The sequence below is a fragment of the Mycteria americana genome, chromosome 5 (assembly GCF_035582795.1).
Source record: "Mycteria americana isolate JAX WOST 10 ecotype Jacksonville Zoo and Gardens chromosome 5, USCA_MyAme_1.0, whole genome shotgun sequence".
NCBI classification, from domain to species: Eukaryota; Metazoa; Chordata; class Aves; order Ciconiiformes; family Ciconiidae; genus Mycteria; species Mycteria americana.
This window is the reverse complement of record NC_134369.1, coordinates 32,192,836-32,215,401: the sequence shown is the minus strand read 5'-3', so window position 1 is coordinate 32,215,401 and position 22,566 is coordinate 32,192,836. Positions and strand designations below refer to the sequence as shown.

Sequence of the window (22,566 nt, the reverse complement as noted above, 5' to 3'; positions counted from 1 at the left end):
AGATGAAGCAGGCAAGAGTACTCTGGACTGAGATGGTTACTGAATCATTATATTTCCCAGCGACTCACCCACTGGCTGACAAGCGCATGGCACCAGCCTGCAGAGTCACTAGGAACAGCCATGTTAACAGCTTTCGGAATTTAGGGAAGTAGTTGTTCTTTTGGGTATGGACTGTCTCCTTCCTGCAATGAGCATGTAGCAATACCTCAGCCACAGCTTAGACAAGCCCAGGAGTTGTCACAGACCTACCCCAGCTTTGTTCTCTGGACAACTCTCTTTTATGGGCTTCTTAACAGAATACCAAAGATGTCAGCAGAACAGGCATCCTTTTACTATGGCTAGAGAAACCTGAATCACCTAGAAGGAAACCCAGCATGAATACCAATAGGAGAAGCCTGAAAGAATAATTTAATTCAAGTGCTGACTGGATTGTCTTCATATTTTTAATAAAAGTTGCCATTTAAGAGGAAATGTCCTCTCAGCATGGCAAAAGTGGAATAAAGCCAAAAGCCAAGGAATTTATTTATTCGGATTATAAAAGATAAAAATTACTATTTACAGATGCTAGCTATTAACATATGTTGCCCCCACAGAGATGGTGGGCATGAGAGAGAAGCGGCTTCATTTTCTGAATCTGTGAAAAGAGATTAATGAAGTCACAAAAAATCCAGCACAATGATATCTGTTTTGATGAAATATTGATAATGATACCAATATATATGGATATCTGTTTATGCAGACCCAAACCTCCCTTAACATGGAAGCCAGTGTGGACAATGAGCTTTTGCTGATCTCTCCGTGTATTTTCAGTCCTTACCTCTGATTTCAAAGCAAACGTCTCACGGAGTGTCTCTCCAGGTCTGATTCTAGCAACATTAAAAAGAACGGTGAACTGCATGTCATCTTTGGTGAGTGGATCTTCATCACACACTGCCAATTGTAAAATGTTCTGGTAGTAGAAGAAAATAAATAAGAACTCTTATTGAGCTGCTATTACACAGAAAGAAAAAAACAATTGTAGACTTTTACACCTGATTGACTAGCACAGTGGTAAGAATAAAGAAACCTGTGCTTTCCTTCAGGAGTTTGCTGATGTGGAACACTGTCATTAAACCCAACCTTGGGAAACATCATGGAGTAGAAGACAGCTACCTGTAACAGAGAGCTCCCACTATCCTGAGACAGAAAAGATGTCAGTGCTCTGCACCACACTGATAACCTGCCCAAAGAACACACTTACTTAGTTTCTTCATCCCCAAAGTTCTCTTAACTATACAGCTTAGGGTAGGATTAAATTTGCTGTCTACTCCACAGCAACTCCTCCACCCTTCCCTTACAACCAGTAGAGGGAAAGCTCTTTCTAAATTAACCATCCAAAATAGCCCAGATGAAGCATGCCACAGCAGTACTTATTTCTCTCAGGTGACAACAAAGGGAGTCTGGACTATCTCAAATGTAGGCATTTATATCACCGATGTCTATAACTAGCTGAGGAGAACACTACTCCATATGTCTGCTGTTTTGGGCTAACGTGACAGTTGCAAATTCTGTTACAAAAGCATTTTCTTAAGTTACTTAGTACAGTTGATCAACAGGGTGTCAACCGAGGATTCCCAGCTATTCAAAATGGTGAAATTTCTACTTTTTTACTACCTCAACTTCTCTCTGGATCCTAAAGTAGAAAGTCTCATTCCAGACAGGGTTGTCAGAATTCTTGATGGTTTTGGTCTGAAGCTTTCCATTTGAAGCAGATGGCAGCCACAAGCGCACATAGCAGTCTGATGCAGTCACTGCAGCAGAAAAAAATTAAAAACCCAATGCTAATGGGGCTATAGATGAAAAGTAGGGCAAGGCCACGATTCTGGGGACTAATAAACACTACTTTTTTTTTTTAATAAGTAAAGAGACCATTGGTTGGAAGCAACCAAGGAAAACCATCTTGGTATACTAATACCTGGGTAACTACAAATTGCAAATGTACACATGCACACACAAAGTACGCCAAGAGCCGTGCTTCCCATGTGAAGAGAAAGGTATAAAAGACCCACTGACCATCCATCAGGCATATTCCCTACAATTCCAGTCACCTATGTTTAAAAAAGTTTAACTGAAACTAGAGCTAGTTCCAAAAAGGGCTGTTAGGATGATTAGAGGAAAGGAGAACGCATATTACAGAGAAGATCAGAGGAGACTGGCTTGCTCAGTCTAGCAACACAAACATGCAGAGGGGACATGACGGCTGTCTAGAAGGGTTAGGTACTAGAGAAGATCTGTTGCAGCTAAAGGCCGGTGTGGGACCTAGAACACAAGGGCATGAGCAAGTCGGAAATCTTCATCTCACTTCCAGCCTACATCTACTCCTTGTTGTTAGTGCAGTCAGTGCCTCGAGCAGCCATCCTTTGGGAAGAGCCAGGGTGGGAAGGCGCATTTACTTTGTGAAGCTTGACAACGGTGTGAAAGGAAATCTCCAAGGTGATGTCTTTCAGAGCTGGAGTCTGGACTTGACTGAAGATTTCTACTGCAGCCAGAGATGCCTAAATACTTCAGACTGGTATCAAGCAGTGAATAACATTGCCCCGCAAGGTTTTGGCAGGAAAGTGGAACTGTCCCTTCAATAGAGTAAATAGAACAGATCATTGAAACTCAGAAATACAGGCCTCGTCACACTACCACCTTTCTAGTGTGCACCCCTGGGCGCTGCTACGTGATATCTGCCATGGGAGTACAGGAAGCCCTTCAGCATGCAGTTACTTGATCAGCATGGGATTCGCTCCCTCTGGTCTCCCTCGCATCCGGGCTTGGCCAAGGTTGTGCTTGGCCCTGCATGGAGAGATGCGAATGGTCTCAGCTGTAACTCAGGTGACTCACTGCAAAGTGATGCTTTTTTGGCTGAACATGTCATTTTTCACTAGAGGAATACATAGGCCAGAGGTTTCAAGAGTGTGAGAAAAGGCAGCTCAAGGTCTCTGTCCTGACTGAGGAACCCACGGGAGACGTCTGCAAAAATAGCAGCTGAATGGCTGGTCCATACTACGCCTTGAGAAGGAGCCATAGGAGGCTGTGCGAGTGAGATAATGAGTTAAAGAAAGCTGAATACGAAAGTCCACAGAAAAGTCTGTTTTGCCTGCATGTTCAGCATATACTTAGGGCTGGATCTGCAAAGGCCCTCCTTAACCAGACGCTATCAATATAATTTAACATGACTGGTCATCTGAGGACAGCAAATACCCCAAATGATACTGTATTTTTGAAATTCTCTAATTTAACTTTGATTATCATGTATAATTGATATATTTCAATAAAAGGTTCCTAAATACGTGGCCTGTGTGGCAAAATTCCAGTCCATTATATGACTTATACCCATTACGACCATCAAAAACAAACACCTCCAAGCAGATTTACAGATTGCAGTGCCCTCACAACATCTACCTTCCCTTATTGGCCCAGAAAATTCATCTGGAAGTCTTGGTTTTTACCAGTTCCCTGAAATGCCACTAGATATGTCCTCCAGTCTAATGATACCTCAGGCATTTGATCTAATTATAGCCCTGGCATTAGTACTTCTATTGCTCTGCTTTATGTATGTTGCTTGTATACCTTCAGAACTTTAGAACATTGCTCATTGTGTAAACTCTGGAGGTGACTAAAACCACAATCAAACCACAACTCACACAGGTCTCTTGACTTGATGTTCTTGGCTTGTATGATTCTCACAGAAAGCATGTGGATGGGGCAAAACTTCATCTGCAGAGAAAACAAATGCAATTAGTTTTATCAGTTCAGAATACAAAAATCATATGTATTTTTAATAGTACAGGGGACAGTCTGTCCTTGCTGTTTGTCTGTCTGAAGTGAGGGGACCACCCTCCAGTGGAAGTACACCACGCTAAGACGATAGCACAATTGCACACTGGGCTATTTGCTAAGTAGCCCGAGTAAGTGAAGACAGAGAAAGAAAACATGGACTCAGACAATGGTATGGAAAGCTCTTGTAGTCACCCTAGAGGTGCCTGTTTTCATACAACCTGATGTATGCATGGCCATGGTGATGGTTGTACTGCCAATCTGCTGAGGGTCTTGTGCCACAGGTGGGTCAATAATGGGCCTTTGGAAGGCAATACTAGGAACTTGCAGCTGCCTGCCTGGGTCCTGGCACAGCACTGACACTGGGCCAGGACATGGCAGTTACCACAGTGCTTTAAAAGCTTCTGACTTTGTATCCCAACTAGCACTAAATTTTCATGACACTTGTAAGTAGGCCAAGCTCACCAAAGGCATCTACAGGAATGCACTGCTGACTTTGAGTGAATGGACCATAGACCCAGCAGAGACCCTTCAGATGACGAAAAAAGTGCCCTGCTTTGGAAGCATAATATCACAGAATCCCACATCATTAGATATCTTGAAAATACCTAAGGGGAATGGAACCATTTCCCTTCCAGACATGAGATTTATTTCTATCATAGGCAAGCTATCGTTGTAATACCTATTTAAAGTTATTTGTTCCTAACTCTAACAAAGAATTAAGCTTCCCAACTTAAGCTGATCAGAAAGTATTTGTCATTTTTAAATGACATTCCGATAAGCCTGAATAAAGGCACATATACAGGCATGTAACAATTTTAATACTAAAAGTAGGAAAATATTTCCTTCTTTTTTCAAATTGGAACATTTAGGTTTCTTTTTCATTTTCTTTTGAGTGTTTTATCTATTTTTTTGCGTATTAGCATGGCTTGTCAGCAATAATAAGCAATAATAGCATACAGTCCTGCTACCACTAATAAATTAAAACAAGGCCACACCACGTTGGAAGTGTTCCATTAGTTTGAATAGCAACTTAAACTACACATTGACTGAAACATCGTATCTATTTGTCTAAATGAGAGTATCCCATTACACTATAACAAAATAATTTGAGAATTTTATTTTGAAAGATAGTACCATGATTAATTTTCCTGACACTGAAATTATTAACTTTGGAGATTATTAACTTTGAAATTATTAACTTTGGAGAAGGAGGAACTTCTCTATAGAAGGAGTCACTCACTACAGCTAATCTGAAATTCTTTTAAACTGGGGTGGGGACTACTGGACATAAGAATAGCCTTCATTCAGTTTCAGTCAGTTTTGGTTAGAGGTAAATTACGTTACATCAAATGGATACCATTTAAACTGTGAATCAGCACGTTCAAATAAAGGCTTAATATTAAATTTTATGATGTCACTTTTAAAGTTACTTCCTTTTTAAAGTCAGATTAATATTCAAGAGTTGCCCTGAGCAGAGAAACCCTGTTGTTAAACCTACAAAATCACAATTACTCTCTTTCTTGGCCTCTTGATGGTTGATTGAAACACTTTTTGTATAAAAATGCAAGATGCATTTGTTCTTGTGTGACAGGAATCATTTCTATTATGCTTTCCTCTAATTTGAAACTGGCATATTCAAAACCTTCTGAGTTTAATGCATTATGGACATGACAAGTTCCAGTTAGGACACTTCCATATTATTCCAGTTGCCCACTGCAAGAATTTGACTTTAGTTTTCCTGTGCAAATAATTGTTTAACATAGAAGTACCAACTGGAACACTCAGTCAGCATTCCTAGTGGGTTTCATTAACATGAAATATTGGATTATGTAGCCAATTACAGGGTTGACTTTTTAATTAATATGTTAATTCTGTGTTATTTTGTAATCAACTTCCCCTTTGCTCAACAGAAGCCCAAACCATTCTCGGAGTCTGCCTTCACTGGAGAAATGGATGTTGGTATACAATTTGCTTTGAAACTTTTGTAATGAAAATTTTGTAATTGCTTACAAAAATGGTGCGTCTGCAGTTCATCATCAGAGTACTGTCAGTTGTGATAGGTGTCATGCTTTCATCCTTTCCTACTAGAGCCAGAGAGCCTCACTCCTCCTTCCCCTTTCAACATCAACTACTTCCCTTAAACATGTCAACATCTGCCCACCGATGGAAACATCATCAAAGATGACTGTTCACAACTTCTGATTTGGTGCAGCTTAGTCCTTGTGTTGTTGCAGGGTAAAAGATAAACAGATTCAGATGGGTAAATGTGGCCATAATAAAACCCTATGGGCTGTGCAAATCCCCAGGGGAAGCCATCCTGCTCCCAAGACTGCAGTTACTCCAGCCTGTGATAACCTTCCAGAATTGGGCTAATTCTTTTTTTCATCAGAAAAAGGCGGAGCTAATTTTCAGCCTTTTGGGATCTGATTTGAGTGGTCTAAAATAACATCCTTGCCCAAAAGTGCTGGCACTCCAGAACACCCTTCTAGAAAAAATAACTGTGGTTAGAGATACCATTTGCTATTTTCATAACATGAGGAGCAATGTGTAATTTCATGATTAATGCAAACTGATAAGCACAAACACCATATCCAGACAGCCCTTGATAGTCTTGCAGCTGTACTGGTCTTGCTCTTTTTAGTTCACTTCCTTGGGAAAACAATAGTTTCCTGCATAGGCAGACAGAGAGTAACAAAACCCCTCTGTAAATATCCAGAGTCAAAGGCAGCTTTCCCAGAAGCGCATCGTTCTACTTCTGCTCGAAAATTAGTAATGCCACATTGAGGCTAATGACAGAGTGCAGGATTCAGCTACCTGTATATGTTTGTATCCTAGACAATAACACTCCAGACCAATAAATAGTAGCATGTCCAGAGTCCCAAAGAGTAGGCTAAAACACACACACACAAAAAAAACAACCAAAAAACCAAACTTCTTTTCACTTGATAGCATTTAGCACTAAACTACATTTCTGTACTCTCAAAGCATGTTTTGGAGGAGCCATTTCAGGTCTAAAATACAGAAAAGCCAATAAACAGGAGATAAAACTAGCATGACAGAATTGCCACAGCTGTGTCAAACCTTAACAAACTGAAAATTCACATCTGTTGCCAACATCTCATTGATTGTAATAATACACATTTGCTGGCCTACTCTCTGGCTTCCAGAGAATAGTTGTATGTCAGTCAGCTTCAGGAGGATGCATAATTCTCCTGCTTACAGGTGGTTAGTCACTTCAAGGTTTCATCCCAGAAAGACAACTTTGAGAGTATGAAATCTTCTCAAAGCTCAGTAATAATGAGGAGCCTACCGAGATGGTCTTTGGATGGCAGTGAAAGTAGAAAAACCTACCAATAGCTCCTATCTTTGATTTCACTCCTTATTTCCCCTGCATGCTGCTCCTAGAACAAGATCTCATGGCTACCTTCACTAGAAGGTTATTCTTCTAAGGGGTAGTTTCTGCAGAGCCTGGCAATCTGGGAACCTCCTCCCACCACCACCTCTTTTTTCTTTTCTTTTCTTTTCTTTTCTTTTCTTTTCTTTTCTTTTCTTTTCTTTTCTTTTCTTTTCTTTTCTTTTCTTTTCTTTTCTTTTCTTTTCTTTTCTTTTCTTTTCTTTTCTTTTTTAAAAAAAAGTCCTTGTTTTGTACATGTTGGAAGGCTGATTGGAATCTCAGCGTTTCGCTCCCCCTGCACCAAACCTAAGCAGTTTTCTGAGCAGAGTTATCACCATGGGGTAACACCAAGTTATATGAAGTTTTATGAGAGGAGTTTGCTCTCTCTCTTTTGACATTCTGTAAATAGCTGTAGGATTTATCACTCAGCTTTATCAATATCGTTCAGACAGGAATAATTACTTCCTTTCACGGATTACTTTTTCTTTCTCCAGTTTATAAACTTATAAACTACAAGAAAGCTTCATGACCAGCCTGGCTCCAAAGTACTCTCTTCCACATAGATTTTTAAACATCTGTTACGGGCTGAGTTTATTAGCCCCTCCATCAGTGAGAACAATGCTAGCAATTTGCCCTTCCAACCAGCTGTCCATTTTCATTAAAATTAGAGGAATGCAAAGTTCTGGTGGGAAAAGCGACTGACTGGAGAAATATGCAAAACCAAGAGCGGGGATAGAAGGACAGAGCATGACCATGAAAGCTTCATTTTCCTTGGGAATCACAATTATCCAAAATCTTATCATTGGAAGTTGAACAGTTAGTGAGTAAATCTAATTTGACTTATAAACAGTAAATTTCATGTTATCACTGATGGATTGTTTCAAGAGTCATTGTGGATTTGGGATGCATCCCCTGTTCATATTCTATCAGTCACCTCTTTACATGTATGAGTGGGTCCCTCAGGGCTTGGTATTGACAGAATTTCTGAGTATTTTTACCACATAAAAATTATTCCGTAGTTCACAAAATAAAACTGCTAAAGAGTGGTTATTCTTGTCTGACCAGAAGAAAAGACCCTGTTATGAATATCAAAAGTATTCACAGCAAGTTGTAAATTAATATTGTCCATCACTTCTATGCCAATTTGGTAGCTTTTTTAAACAGCAAAAAATTAACTGGGAGACTTTTAGTAGGTCTTCCTAGATAGTTCAAAGTATTCACACTTTTCTAAACAACGTGCATTTTTTAATATAAAAGAAAAAACCCCCACAAAACTACTCCGTTCCGATTTCCGTATCTATTTACCAATTTACACATACTGAAAAATGCATTTACCTGACAGAATGGCAGAACTACCTGCAGTATTGAATGAATCTCCCTCCTTGGGAACAGAAGCCTCCTGACCTGACACTATGCTTGTACTCTAACCTTTTGGCTGTGTTGCCTATTAACCAGGACTATGTCTATACTCATGGAATAGCAGTAGCAGCATTAGGATGAAATACAAGAACTTTCACTGTAACTGAGACTTTCTAGGTAAAATTATACCTAAGCGACCTACTCATCTATCAGATCCAGAATTATCTTATTAGATACAACATTGATATTTAAAATTGATAGATAATATTTATATCCAAGATAGACAGATAGCTCTGGATCTAATAGGTCGATAGATTAGGTACAAGTTTTATCCAGAAAGTACATTACATTTACAATTTATATTCTTTGTCCTGAGCATCCAATGTTTTAATATTTTTAATCTATCATTTGAGCTATCTGTTCAAGCTACTGATATTTTCCTGAATCTTTAACTTCACCTGCAAATATTACCATGGCACAAGTATAGTAAGTATTCTTTATTCTTAAGGATTAATGATTCTCTGTAAGCCATAGCATGTAATATTGTTTCTCACTATATTTAAAACCCATGAATGCCCATATTTCTTTTATTTGTTGCCAAATTTGACATAGGGTTTGATACATAAAGAATGCTTAGTTTGTAAATAATTCACATCTTCCATTTCAGACACTGTGTCCATTACTTTTTAAAGATATACATGAGAAAATTACTCTTGGCTAATAATTCTGTTGATTTATACTGAAAACTATCAGTTAAAAACTCTGAATGGAACTTACTATAAGAAAACTCGTGTCCAGACATGAAATACTTCCACTAGAATCGCAGACGCTGTAAACATTACATTGAAGATGATAGCTAAATCAGCCAAATAGCTCATTAGAACCCCCCCTGCAGCTAAAGTAATATAAATTATGCTTTGTTGCTAGAAAAAGCTGCTGAGTTTTTTCAGCTGGGGCAAGCAACAAACGTGCTATCCTGAGAAAAGCATGCTAAAGCACTTTCATTTTACAGTGAGGTAAACTCATCAAGGCCAGCCCTCTCTTCCTTCCCGGTGTTCACTCCAGCATGTATAACTCACGATAAAAGAAAAGGGCCACATTTTTGCCGCGTTTTCACTGAAGCTCGCTTACATATTAGTTACTGTGAGGTAAAAGGGGAAAACGGTGAATTTGCAAAGTTCAAGATGACCCTGCCACATCACACCGGCAGCAGTTTGTCTCCGCATCTCAGCAGATGCAAAGAGGAGGGAGTTTGCTCACGAGAACTGGAGCAGGGAGGTCCCAACAGCAAGGTGCCGGGCCACAGCAAAGCGCGAAGCTGCAATTCTCTTACCTTGGCTGGTGGGCTCCCCATGACGGGAGGGCTCGCAAAATGGCGACAGCAACAGAAAACCCAATTTGGGTAACAGACCTGTCAGCTGACAAACACGTTCACAGCTTGTTGTTGCTGCTGAAATAACATGAAGGACACATATAATTTATACAGGCGCTGAGCTCCACCCTCTGCCTCCTCTGTGTGGAGAAGAGTCTGCCTACGTATGAAAGGGAAAGATCTGCAATGTCAGAGGTGAGAGGAAAGCTGCAGTCACCACATCTTTGCCTGACACTTTATTACCTCTCACAATTTCTTATTGCCCTGATATTGTCCTGCCAGGTTTTTGGATGGATTCTGCCATGTTCAGAAAGTCTTCCTTCACTCCCCATCTCTTCCATCTATCCAGTCAGTAGCTGAATTTTCAGTAGCTTTTAAGTTCTTCCACAAAGTACTCCCAGAAAAAAAATCAAAGGGAGGGGATAGCCGAATCTCATCTATTAAAATTTCTGGTGGGAGACCAACCCACTTCTGAATGCTCTTTTCAGCTCTTCATACAATAGGGACTTCTTTTAATATATTATTGGGAATCTTTCTGCCAACCAGTAAATCAAGCCTCCTTACTTTGAAGTACCTACTGCATGATTACCTGGCCAATGCAGAGATGCTGGTGAAATTGAGATAAATATTGGTAGGGAAAGGGAAATTTGCATACTGGGCTTTTCTCCTCTACACACTTCTTGTAAGAAGAACATGACAACTTGACATCTCCCAGCTTCCCATCCTATTCGCCCATCAGCTTGCTAGTGACAGCGGTGGGTCCTAAGGCATCCTCTGGAGATGGCACAGGCATGGCTTCCTCCACCTCTCCCATGCCTACTGTGGACTGCTGACAGACAACCCATGGGGTGCCTGTCAGGACATTGCTCCAGGCAATCTGTTCTGGCTGTACCTTAATCCACACTTGCAATTTCATGTTGGATGTCATGCAGACCCAGACTTGGAAATGGCCTGGAGGCCACCATAAGTTTGCAGTAAGATATGTCCTCACTGGGGGACAGTAATATCAGATAGGACCAAGCCTCACCAAACAACCTGTGGACACCTTACACTGATGGAAAGGGAGAGTGTCAAGAGTTAATTTTCATTGAACAGTAGTTTTGAGTTTGGTTTTTGGCAAGAGAAGAAAAAAAATGAAATCTAACCACAATAATTGTTTAGGAAAATAGGTTTACCTGAAATCTTTGGCTTTAAATTTTTCCTGAAACTCAGATGCACACTGTGCATCACCTTTAAACCACTTTTTAAAGCATTTTCCACAAAAAACTGTCACCAACTGAAAATCAGTTCTAGTCAGATGCTCCTGGGCTTATGCAAGTGACAACCAACAGCTCAAATTGACATTTCACAAAGACTCTGCTGCGGCTGGCAATGCAGCCACCGTGCTAGTGGTGAGGACTGGATGCAGGCTAACCTGCAGCAGGGTGAGAACTTGAGTGCTTAGTTAGGTTGCCATCTTTGAAACACGAAAAAGAAAGATATCTCAAGTAAAGGTCTGCTGTGTATGTGCAGCAAATCAAAGGGCAGCTACAAAACTCCCAAAATAATAAGCCAAACTCATCAGAAAGCAATCTGGGGTTCAGAGCAATTAACCAAGCATGTCTTGCCCTCCTGCAGTAACATTGTTTTGACAGCCTCACTTGGACATTTTTACAGGAGCAGTCAAGACTGCAGTGCAAACATTCTTCTCCATGCTTCCTTGTACACAGGAGTCTGTAGCATCCCATTTCCAGAGATATGAAATAAAGCAGAGAAAAAGGGAAAAAAGCTCTTATTCAGAGTGGAGTTTTGGTTTTCCTCCTTTATATTGCTGTTGCAGCTTTGATCACAGGTTCTGCTGCTGTAGCAAACTGAGAGACAAAAATAGTAGGCTGACAAATTTACCTCCTAAAGAGAAGGCAAATGGAAAAACAGCCAGAGAAAAATGAACTCCACTCAAAGAGGGGTATGTCTGCCTGGAAACGGAGCAACATATTAAAAACAGAACAGCTGCAGCAGGGAGACCCACGTCTTAATGGAACAGGAAAGAAGAAAAAAAGCTCCCAGAATGTCTTCAAATCAAGGTGCAAAAGTTATTTTGGAGAGCTATGGAACTAATTTTTCCAATAGCCCCTCCAAGAAGTTAATGTTTCCAGTAAATCAGCATGGCCAAAATACATAAAACATTTTGTGTTGCTTGTCAACAAGCATGCTGACAAGTGCCACGTCCATTTCCTCCTGGACATGAGGGAGATGGGCTACGTGATGTCAGGCCTTACTACAGACACAAAAAATGTACAGCATGGGGAAAGTAAGACAAAGAAAGTCAACTGCATAAAGAAGGAAGGACAAAACTAAAAGGTTAAATCTAAAGCAAAAAGGGCACAGCACAAAGCCTTAGTGAACTAGCCAAATAGTAGGCAATATCTTCAAGGGGGTACAGAAAGTCCTCCCCCTCCCCTTGTTATAGGGAGGACATAGCCATGCCAGGCTTATAGCAGTGGTGTTGTTAGATTCAGAAAATACAACACCATATCTACGGATTCAGTTTGTAAAAGGCTGTTCAGGAGACAAAGAGAAGAGGGATTCCAGAAAGATTTTATGGGTTAATTAAGCTGGTCTCATTCCACCTTTATGACCCAATCTTTTTTTTTTTTTCTGAATTAATACTAAGAAAGTACTGGGAAATAAGCTGGGGGGCGGGGGGGAAGAGATAAAAAGGCATATCAAATTACACTGAGGTTAAATTGCTTCATACCCCACCTGTTGGCACTCGGATAATGCACACAAGAGTATGTGAAACAGAATCAGAGTGGAAGGAATGCAAGCCCATGCTGTTCCCAGTATGCAAGAAATAGAAGTTAATTAATACAGTGTTCAGCTTCACGCAACTTACCCTGTGGGCTGTTCACTAACAGCCCCTTGCAAGAAGCTACTCGGTCACAGCTGAGCTGCCAGAAACCAAGCAGTAGAGTGGTAGCAACTCTAAATGGCTGTGAGTGGATCATACTACTGCTGGCGTAAACTTAAAAGCTAACTGGGACAGAGCTTACAAAAGGTACTCAAGACTCATTTAGTGGTGTTCATTATTTACCCCAGCAATGGCAACAGCACAGCAAAATTTCATACAAACACCTCTCAGCTTTGGTGTACAAAAAAATGCCCTCAGTGAAGCACTGTCTTCATAGTCCTTCCATGCTTGATCCTAACAGCTTCACAAGCAAGGATGGCAATTACTGAAACACTCTCCTATAAATATGTATCTCCTGTGATTTTTGTTTGAGAACATTTGTTTATTCATCCCATGAAAGCTGTTAAGTAGAGATAAGAGATGGATCTTCCTAGGGCTAGATGCAGCCACACCATTGAGGAGATGGAGGTGGAAGACTGTGCAGCTTTGCGGAGACTTCTTGTTGTGCCAGACAGTGACAACGGGAGATGACAGTCGCTTTCTCCTCGCCTCATAAATCAGTTCATACCTTGTTCAGCTCAGTGGCTGGGTTACAAAAATCATAGTAATCTCAGAAAATAATTGTCTGTAGTCAAATTCAAACCAAAAAAATTCAAAATGTTCTCAGAAATTGAGGAAAAAAGCCTTATTTTTCCCTAGCTCATCCCCAAACTGATTTTTTTTCATACCTGGGTTATTTAACCACTGTAAAAAATAATCGAAGCAAAAAAAACATTATTAAAATATCTTTGTTTTTCCATTCCACATTGCCACGTAAAACTAGAAGCTATAAAGCAAAGCTTCTGAAATGCCAGATTTGGGGACCTTTCAAAACTGAAACATTTAATTTTGAAATATAAGCTTTCTAATGTTTCACTGTTCCCCCCTCCCCCGCGCCATTCTTTTTGAGGAAAACAACACAGCTAATGTGAAATTATTTTAGATCTTTAAATGCTTTCCAAACAACCATTTTCAGCACACCTGATGTTAATTAGAGCAAAATACCAAGTTGTCTATCTGAGTAGCAGTCAGCTGATAGCAGCATTTGTAAATGAACCATCCTTCTGGCTATCAAGATCTAAACCTGTTTCAGAAAAGTAAAAGGTCCTATATCCTCTACCTAACTCCTGAACCACTGCAATCTTAAATAAAGATATCATACAGTAAAGCCAGTATCACTGGCTCTTTTTCCTGGCCAGAGTAGGAGAGCTACTAATTTCCTTAGGTACTGTGCAGGTGTGGTTGCAAATAAAGCAAGATAGTGATCTTTACAGCTTCAGGATGGGAGGAAGCTGCTTATTACTTACCTGAGGTATCTGAGGACTGGAGTGCTACCTTTCTAAGACACGTCAATGTAAAGCCACACGTTGAAACCCACTGTGTTTATGTTTAGAAATTGTTCTTTTATTTTAAACCAAGTGATTGCAGAGCATCTAATTGAAATAATTGAGTAAGGTATTTCAATGTCATTCCACTCAAGCCAGTTTCTGAGACCTTTATCTTCAGATCTTAGTCAAATAGTCTGACACTGATGTCAGTATAAAATTGCTTGAGTAAAGACCTCAGAAGAGTTAGGCAAGTATGACACTTCACCACTTGGCTGACAGGAAGACTTGACTTATGATTATGGTATTTAACTTCAAATTATCAAGAGAAGGGTTTCTTTCTTAGTTGCCACCAACCTCTTGTATTTTTTAATAGTCACTTTTTTAGAATCAAGACAGTAACTCTTGTTTTCTCCTATTGATTTTCACTCTCTACGACTGTAAGTTCTTTGGGGCAAGACCTACTAAGGAAATGTTTGCTGCTGAATGTTATTATACTGGGCAAGAGTAATGAAAAAACAAAGGTTACTGTCATTGTATGACACACATAGCAGTATTTCCTTTCTAAGCCCGTTGCTGTGTCAAATCCTCTTTCAGCCCTGTATGTGATTTATTCAAGGTTCTCCTTTACCTGAGCACAGCCCTTAGATGTTGGCTCAGAAAGGGATAAAAGACATACAATGATTTATTTCAAATAATATGCAAGTCATTAAGGGTTCAATTCATTCATTCCTGGCAGTAACTTATCCTCTAAGTAGCCTCCAAAACTAACAAGACTAAAGACAGTAGCAGGTATCCTCACTATGTTATTCTGTAGGTTAGTTAATGGGTAGGCTTTTTAAATAAAGCTAGCATCAGCCAACCTATGTCCTAGCTTAAGTAATCTGGAAGACTTCAGTGAAGTGTAAATGTAAGAAAACCACTCATCTGAGCATAGAGACAGAGCAAAGAAATACAGAAACAGCCAATTCAGGGTGAACTGAATACATCCAAGTATATCACCAGTAGCTTTGGAAATACCTGCAAACTATGCCTTTGTGGCAGGCATACTGATCACAAAGAAGTGAATACCGGCACAGAATCCTTGGTAAGTATCTGAAAATGCTTGTCTTAAAAATATCTGAGGATGAAGTTTCATGTTGCAGCAAAACTCATCTAAGAGCTAGTCGTCACTAAAAGAGGAGGTCTTGCTCCCACCCCAGACCCAAGCTTAGAGAGTTCTGGCCCTACCCCCCAGTATGGGCTCTGGCACTCTTCTGGCCAAATGTATAAGCTCATTTGAGGAGCTGAAGCAATAGAAAATTACTCTTTTCCTTTTTCTGAGGAATTTCCAGGACTGCCCTTCTTTAATGGCATGTAGCCATTACCTCAGCTTACTAGAACATACAAACTTACCTTGAGTTCAGTAGTAGGAATCTGACCACAGGCAAATAGCATTGTCCATAAGAGCTGCCTAAAGCATCAAGACTCATAGGGAAATGAGTATCAGAGGTGGAAAAGACATTAGATAATTCAGTGCACATCCCTGCGAGTGGATCATTACAATTAATTGACCCCAGTACCAGAAAGTCGTGGGGCTTTTCACTATCTCTTTGTATGATTATTCTAAAGTTACTGCAAGGTTGTCAAAATTGAAAACTGAATTTTTCCCTTCCTTCACTTACATTCATCATTGTGCCGTTTTTCTTGGTTTTTAATACAAAATCTCTAGACATCAACCAAGCTATGGGAACAATTTAAAACAGAATAACCAGAGTTTGACTTAGCCATTAGAGCTATTATGAGTTATGAGCCTTGCAAGCTTATTTACAGCAATTAAGAATTCTATGACTCACTTCTGGTGGATTATAACTTCTGAGAGCAGAAGGCTACTTCATGAAGACTTCAAGGGCTCTACAGAGTCATGGGGATTTTAATATAAAAGCTCCTTCTGCATTGATACTTATCCCTATAGACAATATTTCTGATGAGAAAAATTTCTTGTTTAGGTATGTGTCTGTTCTTCTAGCCCATTTGTACCATTCTTGTGACAAAAATAAGTCAGAAAGTTTTCCTAATGGTGCAACTGGGAATTCACCTTGCTGAGAGCACTCTCAGTTTTATTCCAGCAGTATGAAAGCAGCTTTCTGTCACCTGCTCCCCTCAACCCAGTGTAGAAGGCAGACAAGTGTGAGCAGAGAGTCTGGCACTTGAAACACAGAGTATCTCAGCTGATCTCAGAAAAGCTACTCTAACCTGTGCCAAGGCAGAGTCATCCATGGAGCCTGATACTATCTCTGAATGTCTCTATGCATGCATATTAGGTCTGTTTTAATTCTTCTGTTTCAGCAGCACATAAAACATAACACTGCAATTTAAAATGTTTTCATTCTAGTAGAAAACTGATTTTTCACAGGCACAAATCTTTTTTAACCTCTTAGTTCATATAATACCTTGGGACTTCTGAAGCTCCTAAGATTTTTGTACAATGCTTCTTGAAACCTGAGAACCCAGAATAGAAACTCATACCACAGCCAATAGAAATTTATAACCTTCAGCATCTCAATGAACTAGGGTGTTTTTAACCTTAAGCCTCCAACATTCATTGGTTATGTGGCAGGTGAGACATGATATGGCCAACAAGCCAGAAAATTTTAGTGTAGTTCATGGGAGGCATTGAGTCTGTTCAGAGCAGAACATTAAAATAAGCTACCTACACTGCCTCCTTTCCCAGAGGATCCAGATTATGTGTGAAAGGTCCAAAATTAGGTCTCCTGGTCCTAGCCAGGGAGAGTCCGGGCTGGAGGACATGCACTCACAGAGAGACTCTAGCTTCCAGGGGTAGAGATCTGATGGAAGACTAGATTTCAGATGGTGACCTCTCCCATAAATACCTCCAGGAATCAAGCCTCACCCAAAGCCTGCCAATGCAGTGGAGCATAAACCAGTAATGGTGCCTTCTCTGCAACACGCGCAATTTGTACTCTGCAATCTCTCCCCATGCAATAGATACGTTACAAAGTGGCAGAGACCCTCGCCTTGTATGATTCAAATCCACTAATTGTTGGTCTTCCCTACTGTGTACTCACACACATACTGAATGCATTTGTCAGCCAAGTACTAGCAAGCAAGCTGTGAACCGCAAAAAGGTAAAATGTCCCGTGACTTGCCTGCACCAGTGCTGGGAACTGGAATGTTCATCCCACAGAGGAAATCATGCTGGTACACCTCCCCTCACCCTTCCCAAAAATATTTCACTCACATATATAAGAAAGATCTTGAAACATTTCTGGACTGATGCCTCAGTTCACATGCCAGGACCCTGCCTACATAGCTGTTTTGCTACTGGGTGGCTAGGCAGTCACCTGGGCAGGCTCAGAGCTTCGAAGTTAAGAGACCTTGGAAGCTGGAAGCAAAGGAATTGGCCAACAGCTGAAGGACATATAATGGGTAGCTCATTGAACTGCTGACCAGCCTAGGGGGTAGCCCCTGGTAACTGGGAGAAGCCAGCAGTGTCATGGCATCACAGAATGGTGGGTAGCCAGCAGAACAGGCCAGGTGGGTCCACAAGGTTTACGACAGCATGACAACTTTCCAAGCAGGTTTCCATGAAGCTGGAGAACCAGCCAACCCAGCAATACAGAATCCGATCAACATTTTCAAAAGGAGAAGTGTTGCATCAGAAAACTTATGATCAGCTCACTTCATAAGACATCACTTACTCATGTATGCTAAAACTGTGAATGGGAAGTACCTGACTGTTGCTAACACACCTCATATTTCTTCCTCCTCCTCAGACTTGATACACAAACAGCTGACGACAAGGACAGATATGTGGAGCACGGAATGCCTTGTGCAACAACTGCATGCTCTTGCTTACAGGAAAAAGAGGAGAGAGGAAATGAGAATTACAATGTTAATGCACCCCCCCACTCCATTTGAATACTCCTTGGCTCTGTCAGAAATTCTCTGCACATCTTATGCAAGTTAGTGACTAATTTGTAGCGTGAAATGAAAGTAGCAACAGCCAGTTCACCTGAGATCTGGGAAAATGGAGCAACTCAGAGGAAACACAAACTAGAAATGCAAAGAAAAATTATCATGATTCTGTTATAGAATATTACTGGTCCTTCTTCCAAATAATTATCATTTGAAAACATCCCTTTTAGACACCTTCCATTTATGAACCCAAACATTGCATACTGACACTGTCGATGTTCAGAGAAATTTAGTGTATTTCCCACTAAGTGTCTGCATCATTTTACACATTTTATGTGTAAAATGATGCAGCTTTATGGGAGACGTCATTTTACACATGGTCCAGAGAGCACCAAAACATCCAGCAGCCGTAGCATGGGTCAGAAATGTGTCCCACCCTCTGAATTCATACTTGAAGACGCTTCTTGTTCCACATAGGACATTGTCTAGCCTTATGTGGCTCTAAATCAAATTAAATGAATGGTTGTATTACATTATTACAGATGCAGCTAAATGCTGTTCACTTGTCCCCAGCAAAACATCCTTCAGCTCTGTGGAGAATAACCTGGGAGTCAGAAAGTTAATTAATGGTTTCACTTGGCACCAGGGACAGTCTGTAAGTAGTGGTAAGCAGGGCAGCTTAATTTTCATTCAATATACTCATGTACGAGGGAGTCTATATTAATAACTTCAACAGAATATATTAGGGGATCCATTGCAAAACCAAGAAACAAAGATACTGTAAAGCTATTTGATGCTTTCCTAAATGGGAACAGATTTTAATAGCTGTCTATTAGCTACTCCTTTTATACCTAACATTCTGAAAGAACTGTACAGATGAACCCACACCAATCCATTTCAGTCTCTAGAGACAGGAACACCTATTTGATTTCTTAATTCTAGTTCTGGTTGTGCTGGAAGCTCATTTGAGCTTCACTTCCTTCCTTCTAACATATGTAGTCATCACCTTTACATGGTCTGTCTGTGTCAGGACAGTATCTCACACAAAACATACTGACGACAGAGCATCTCGGGGTTTTTACTGCTACCTGTGTGGTGCCAAGCACGAGTAAAATCCTCATCTCTTACACTACACCTCCTGTCCCTCACCACTCCAGATTACTGAGGAGAGCCAGTCAAAATTCAGCCAGTCAAAAAACAACCTACAGTAAAATTCTCAAAGTTCAAAGTTGTCTGTTTGCTGTTGGAAAAAGATGTGCTGAAAAGATTCAGAGACACCTTCTTGATCTGCAGCTACTGGTAATTCATTAGTAGGTTTTGTGGTTAGACAATACCAGCTTTTCTGCTACCCATTTAGTAGTTATCATCTCATGCATTTAAAAAGTTGAAAGCTTTGATGCTCTCAGACACTTGCACATGTTCCTCTCAGTCTAACTGATATTAATATCAGTCTAACTGATATTAATAGGATAATTCCCTGTTAAAAGTGCCACCTCAGGTACACAAGTGTTTGATGAATTGGAGCACAACCAAAGAACAGACAAAGGAATATGAACAAAATATTAGCCCAGTCTCCCCTCTGTGCTCCCCATGAAAACCAAACATATCACATTTTATTCATAGGATTAATTATTGTTTAACTCCTGTCCTTTTACTTCTATTTTCTCATTTGTGTTGGTGTTTGCATTGATGTACATGTAATCTATTTGGATTGCAGGTTTTTTTCTGAGCAAGGTCTACAGCTTATCTGGGAACTTTTATCACTTTTAGCAAAATGGGGCTCACTTCTCTGTTGACTTTTCGCAGTGCCACAGTACTATAAATGACAATAAATTCTATTTCTGATCCTTGAAACCTGTATTAGTGCTAAACTATGTATTTTCCCTCCTACAGCTTCCTTTCACATTGTGACACCTGACTTCTCAGCCTCCACACCACATTTCCCTCCCACATGACAGCTAAATTTAAATCAAGATTGGATTATTGTCTTTTACATGTAGCTCAATCAGACACTAGGAACTTGATACAGGAATTACTGAGAAAAATGCATGCATTGTGTAGGTCAGACTAAATAACCATAGCTGGCCTTAGCTTTAAAAATCTTTCTTCCATGCATCAAGCTTTTCTGTACATCTCAAACATACATTAGCAGCCTGTAGTTGACTAATATCCATAGGCAGTGATGGTCTATGTGCTTTACAAAAAAGGTTCACATCAAGAGACAAGCTGTTCCTCTTATTTCAAGGAGACTTGCTCTGTAGTCTAATAGTGTTAGAAACTAAATGCCCTTGGCACTGATATATAATGTACCTCTTCCAACAAATATGGAATAACAGAGCTTCCCAGAAAATACATTGCACAGGGCAACATATAAAAGCTGTCTCAGAAGGAGCCTTGGTTCCAGGGCCTGGGGTTCATAAAACCCCAAGGGGAGGAAACACATATCTTTCCCCTTCTTCACACCTTTCTTCCCTGAGCAAACATTTTGAAGGCAGTTCTTGGAGGCAAATCTTGAGGGATTTCCTCAGTCAGTTTCCATTTCTTATTCATATTCCTATAGTAGAGGCACCAGCCCTTCATTTGCATCTCATCTGTGTCAGTGGGTTTCAGCCTTTCCTGTTTATAGTTTATATATCATCATGGTAGCAGTGCCATTAGGATAATTATAGTTATAATAGAATTCCCTTGCACACTACCAAGAGACATTTTGTGTCTAGATAATGAGGTCAGCAATTTCCAAGATTTGCGGAACAAGGACAAATTGTTTTGGCAATGTGCCTGATTTACTCCCAAGTTTGCCTGTACCACCTTCTCCTACAGTAGACCCCATCTGCTTTTCCGCATTACTGTTCAATGCTACTTTCTGCTTCAGGTTCTTCTTCTCCCAGGGATGAGCCATACCATGTTTTACCCTCTGCAGAAGCTCCCATCCTAAGGGCCACCACCAGCACAGAGGCCAATGGAGAATTATTCTAGTTAAGGTAATTACAGAAGCAATGGGGAGGGGGAAAGGGGAGGAATCATAGGCCAAAATCATATTCAAGTAAGAGTTCCTAAATAAACATCATTGAACATACTTCTAATCTGTTGTTACACTGCAAGTAACAGGAGGAAACACAACTTAATCTGCTACTCACAAATGTGTTCTGGTCTTCTGAACCCAAACCTGTATGCTGTTGCTGTCTCTTGAAGAGAGTCACATACCCTAGGGCATCTCTGATCTACTCTAGCCTGTGAGATCTGGTCCAGGCTTTTTTTTAGCACTTAGTCTCATGTCACATTCAAGGCCAGACTAACACAGCCATTTCCTCAATTCATACCATTGCACCAAAGTTCACACCAAAGCACCAGAATTTTCACAGAGCCATGCTTTGTAGACCAAATAACTCTAAATGTGACTTGACCATGCACTTAAATTGAAGATATAGCCATCAAAACAGGTATATTACAGGTGAACTCCTGGCCCAAACAAAATCAGTAGCGAAGCTATCACTGAGAAATACACACCTAAAAACAGTGCTATCATTCTCAGCAGCTATGCAGAGAGTAACCTTCATACAAAGCAGAGCAGCTGACCTACTTAGGGAAAGCATTGCAACTACCTAGCAATAAAAACAAAGCACCTTGCACTCCACATGGGTGGTAAATCATTACCAGAGTCAGTCATTTAGCCTTTCTATAAAATCTTAATCTAACCTACGCAGACTATCAGGATGTTAGCATAAGGCCTGATACTCTAGCCTCACTCACCATTTTACAGAAGAAACAGTGCACACCAACACTTACTACTGCATGAGGTTTTGCAGTCTTTCAATATGTCCTGAGCCAGATATCATCTTCTTGGCTAAGGCTCATACTGTATATGTACACAATTGTTTCTCTCGGTGTTGCTATAGCTGTACATTACGAAACTCCTTAAACACCCAATACATCAACTTTTGGCACAGCTCTCTTGAGCAGGTGTGTTGTGCAAAGCATTCTTCAGGACTAGATTAAATGGCATTTTGTGGATCCCAGGAGCTGCAGTTTAGATTGCTCTGAGCTCCATAAGGCCAAGTTTCCTCTGGTCAGCAGAGCCAAAGGATGTTGTGCATTCAGATATACAAAGACAGAAGGAAATGATAAGAAGGACTGTGACTGAAGTGTAGGATGAGTCCAGCACCACTGAATTTTTAAATCTCTGACTTGCATCAATTTAAGATAAAGCTTCCCGTATATGCATGCTCCCAAATGCAGACATCTGGAGAACAAGTGCTTCTGGGCTAAAAACATTTCTGATGCATTCCAGGAAGATACAAGGAGCTGGGAAACAGATGCTTTGTATAAAATATCTTCCTAAAACACTCCTATAGTGAAGCTTCTGTGACCTTGCCATTTTGCTGAAGTGTCTCCTTAGATAATATCACATGGCTGGGATACTTTGAAAACTTGGAATTGCTAAAGGCTTTATTGCTACAGGTTT

The 22,566-nt window shown here is 40.3% G+C and overlaps 1 protein-coding gene across 6 annotated transcripts in view; it reads right to left on the bottom strand.

Moving 5' to 3' along the window:
- PLA2G4B (phospholipase A2 group IVB) overlaps positions 1-22,566 on the bottom strand; it is a 58,397-nt gene that overhangs the window by 24,385 nt on the left and 11,446 nt on the right. For 4 of the 6 annotated variants that reach the window (XM_075502780.1, XM_075502783.1, XM_075502784.1 and 1 more), the window contains 4 exons: positions 3,672-3,744; positions 2,433-2,609; positions 1,654-1,790; positions 818-949 (listed from right to left, as the gene is read on the bottom strand). In XM_075502780.1, the coding sequence (XP_075358895.1) occupies positions 818-949; positions 1,654-1,790; positions 2,433-2,609; positions 3,672-3,744 (519 nt within the window). Of the gene's footprint in view, positions 1-817; positions 950-1,653; positions 1,791-2,432; positions 2,610-3,671; positions 3,745-9,893; positions 10,014-22,566 lie in introns of those variants that run through there. The other 2 variants (XM_075502782.1, XM_075502785.1) reach the window with 2 other exon arrangements.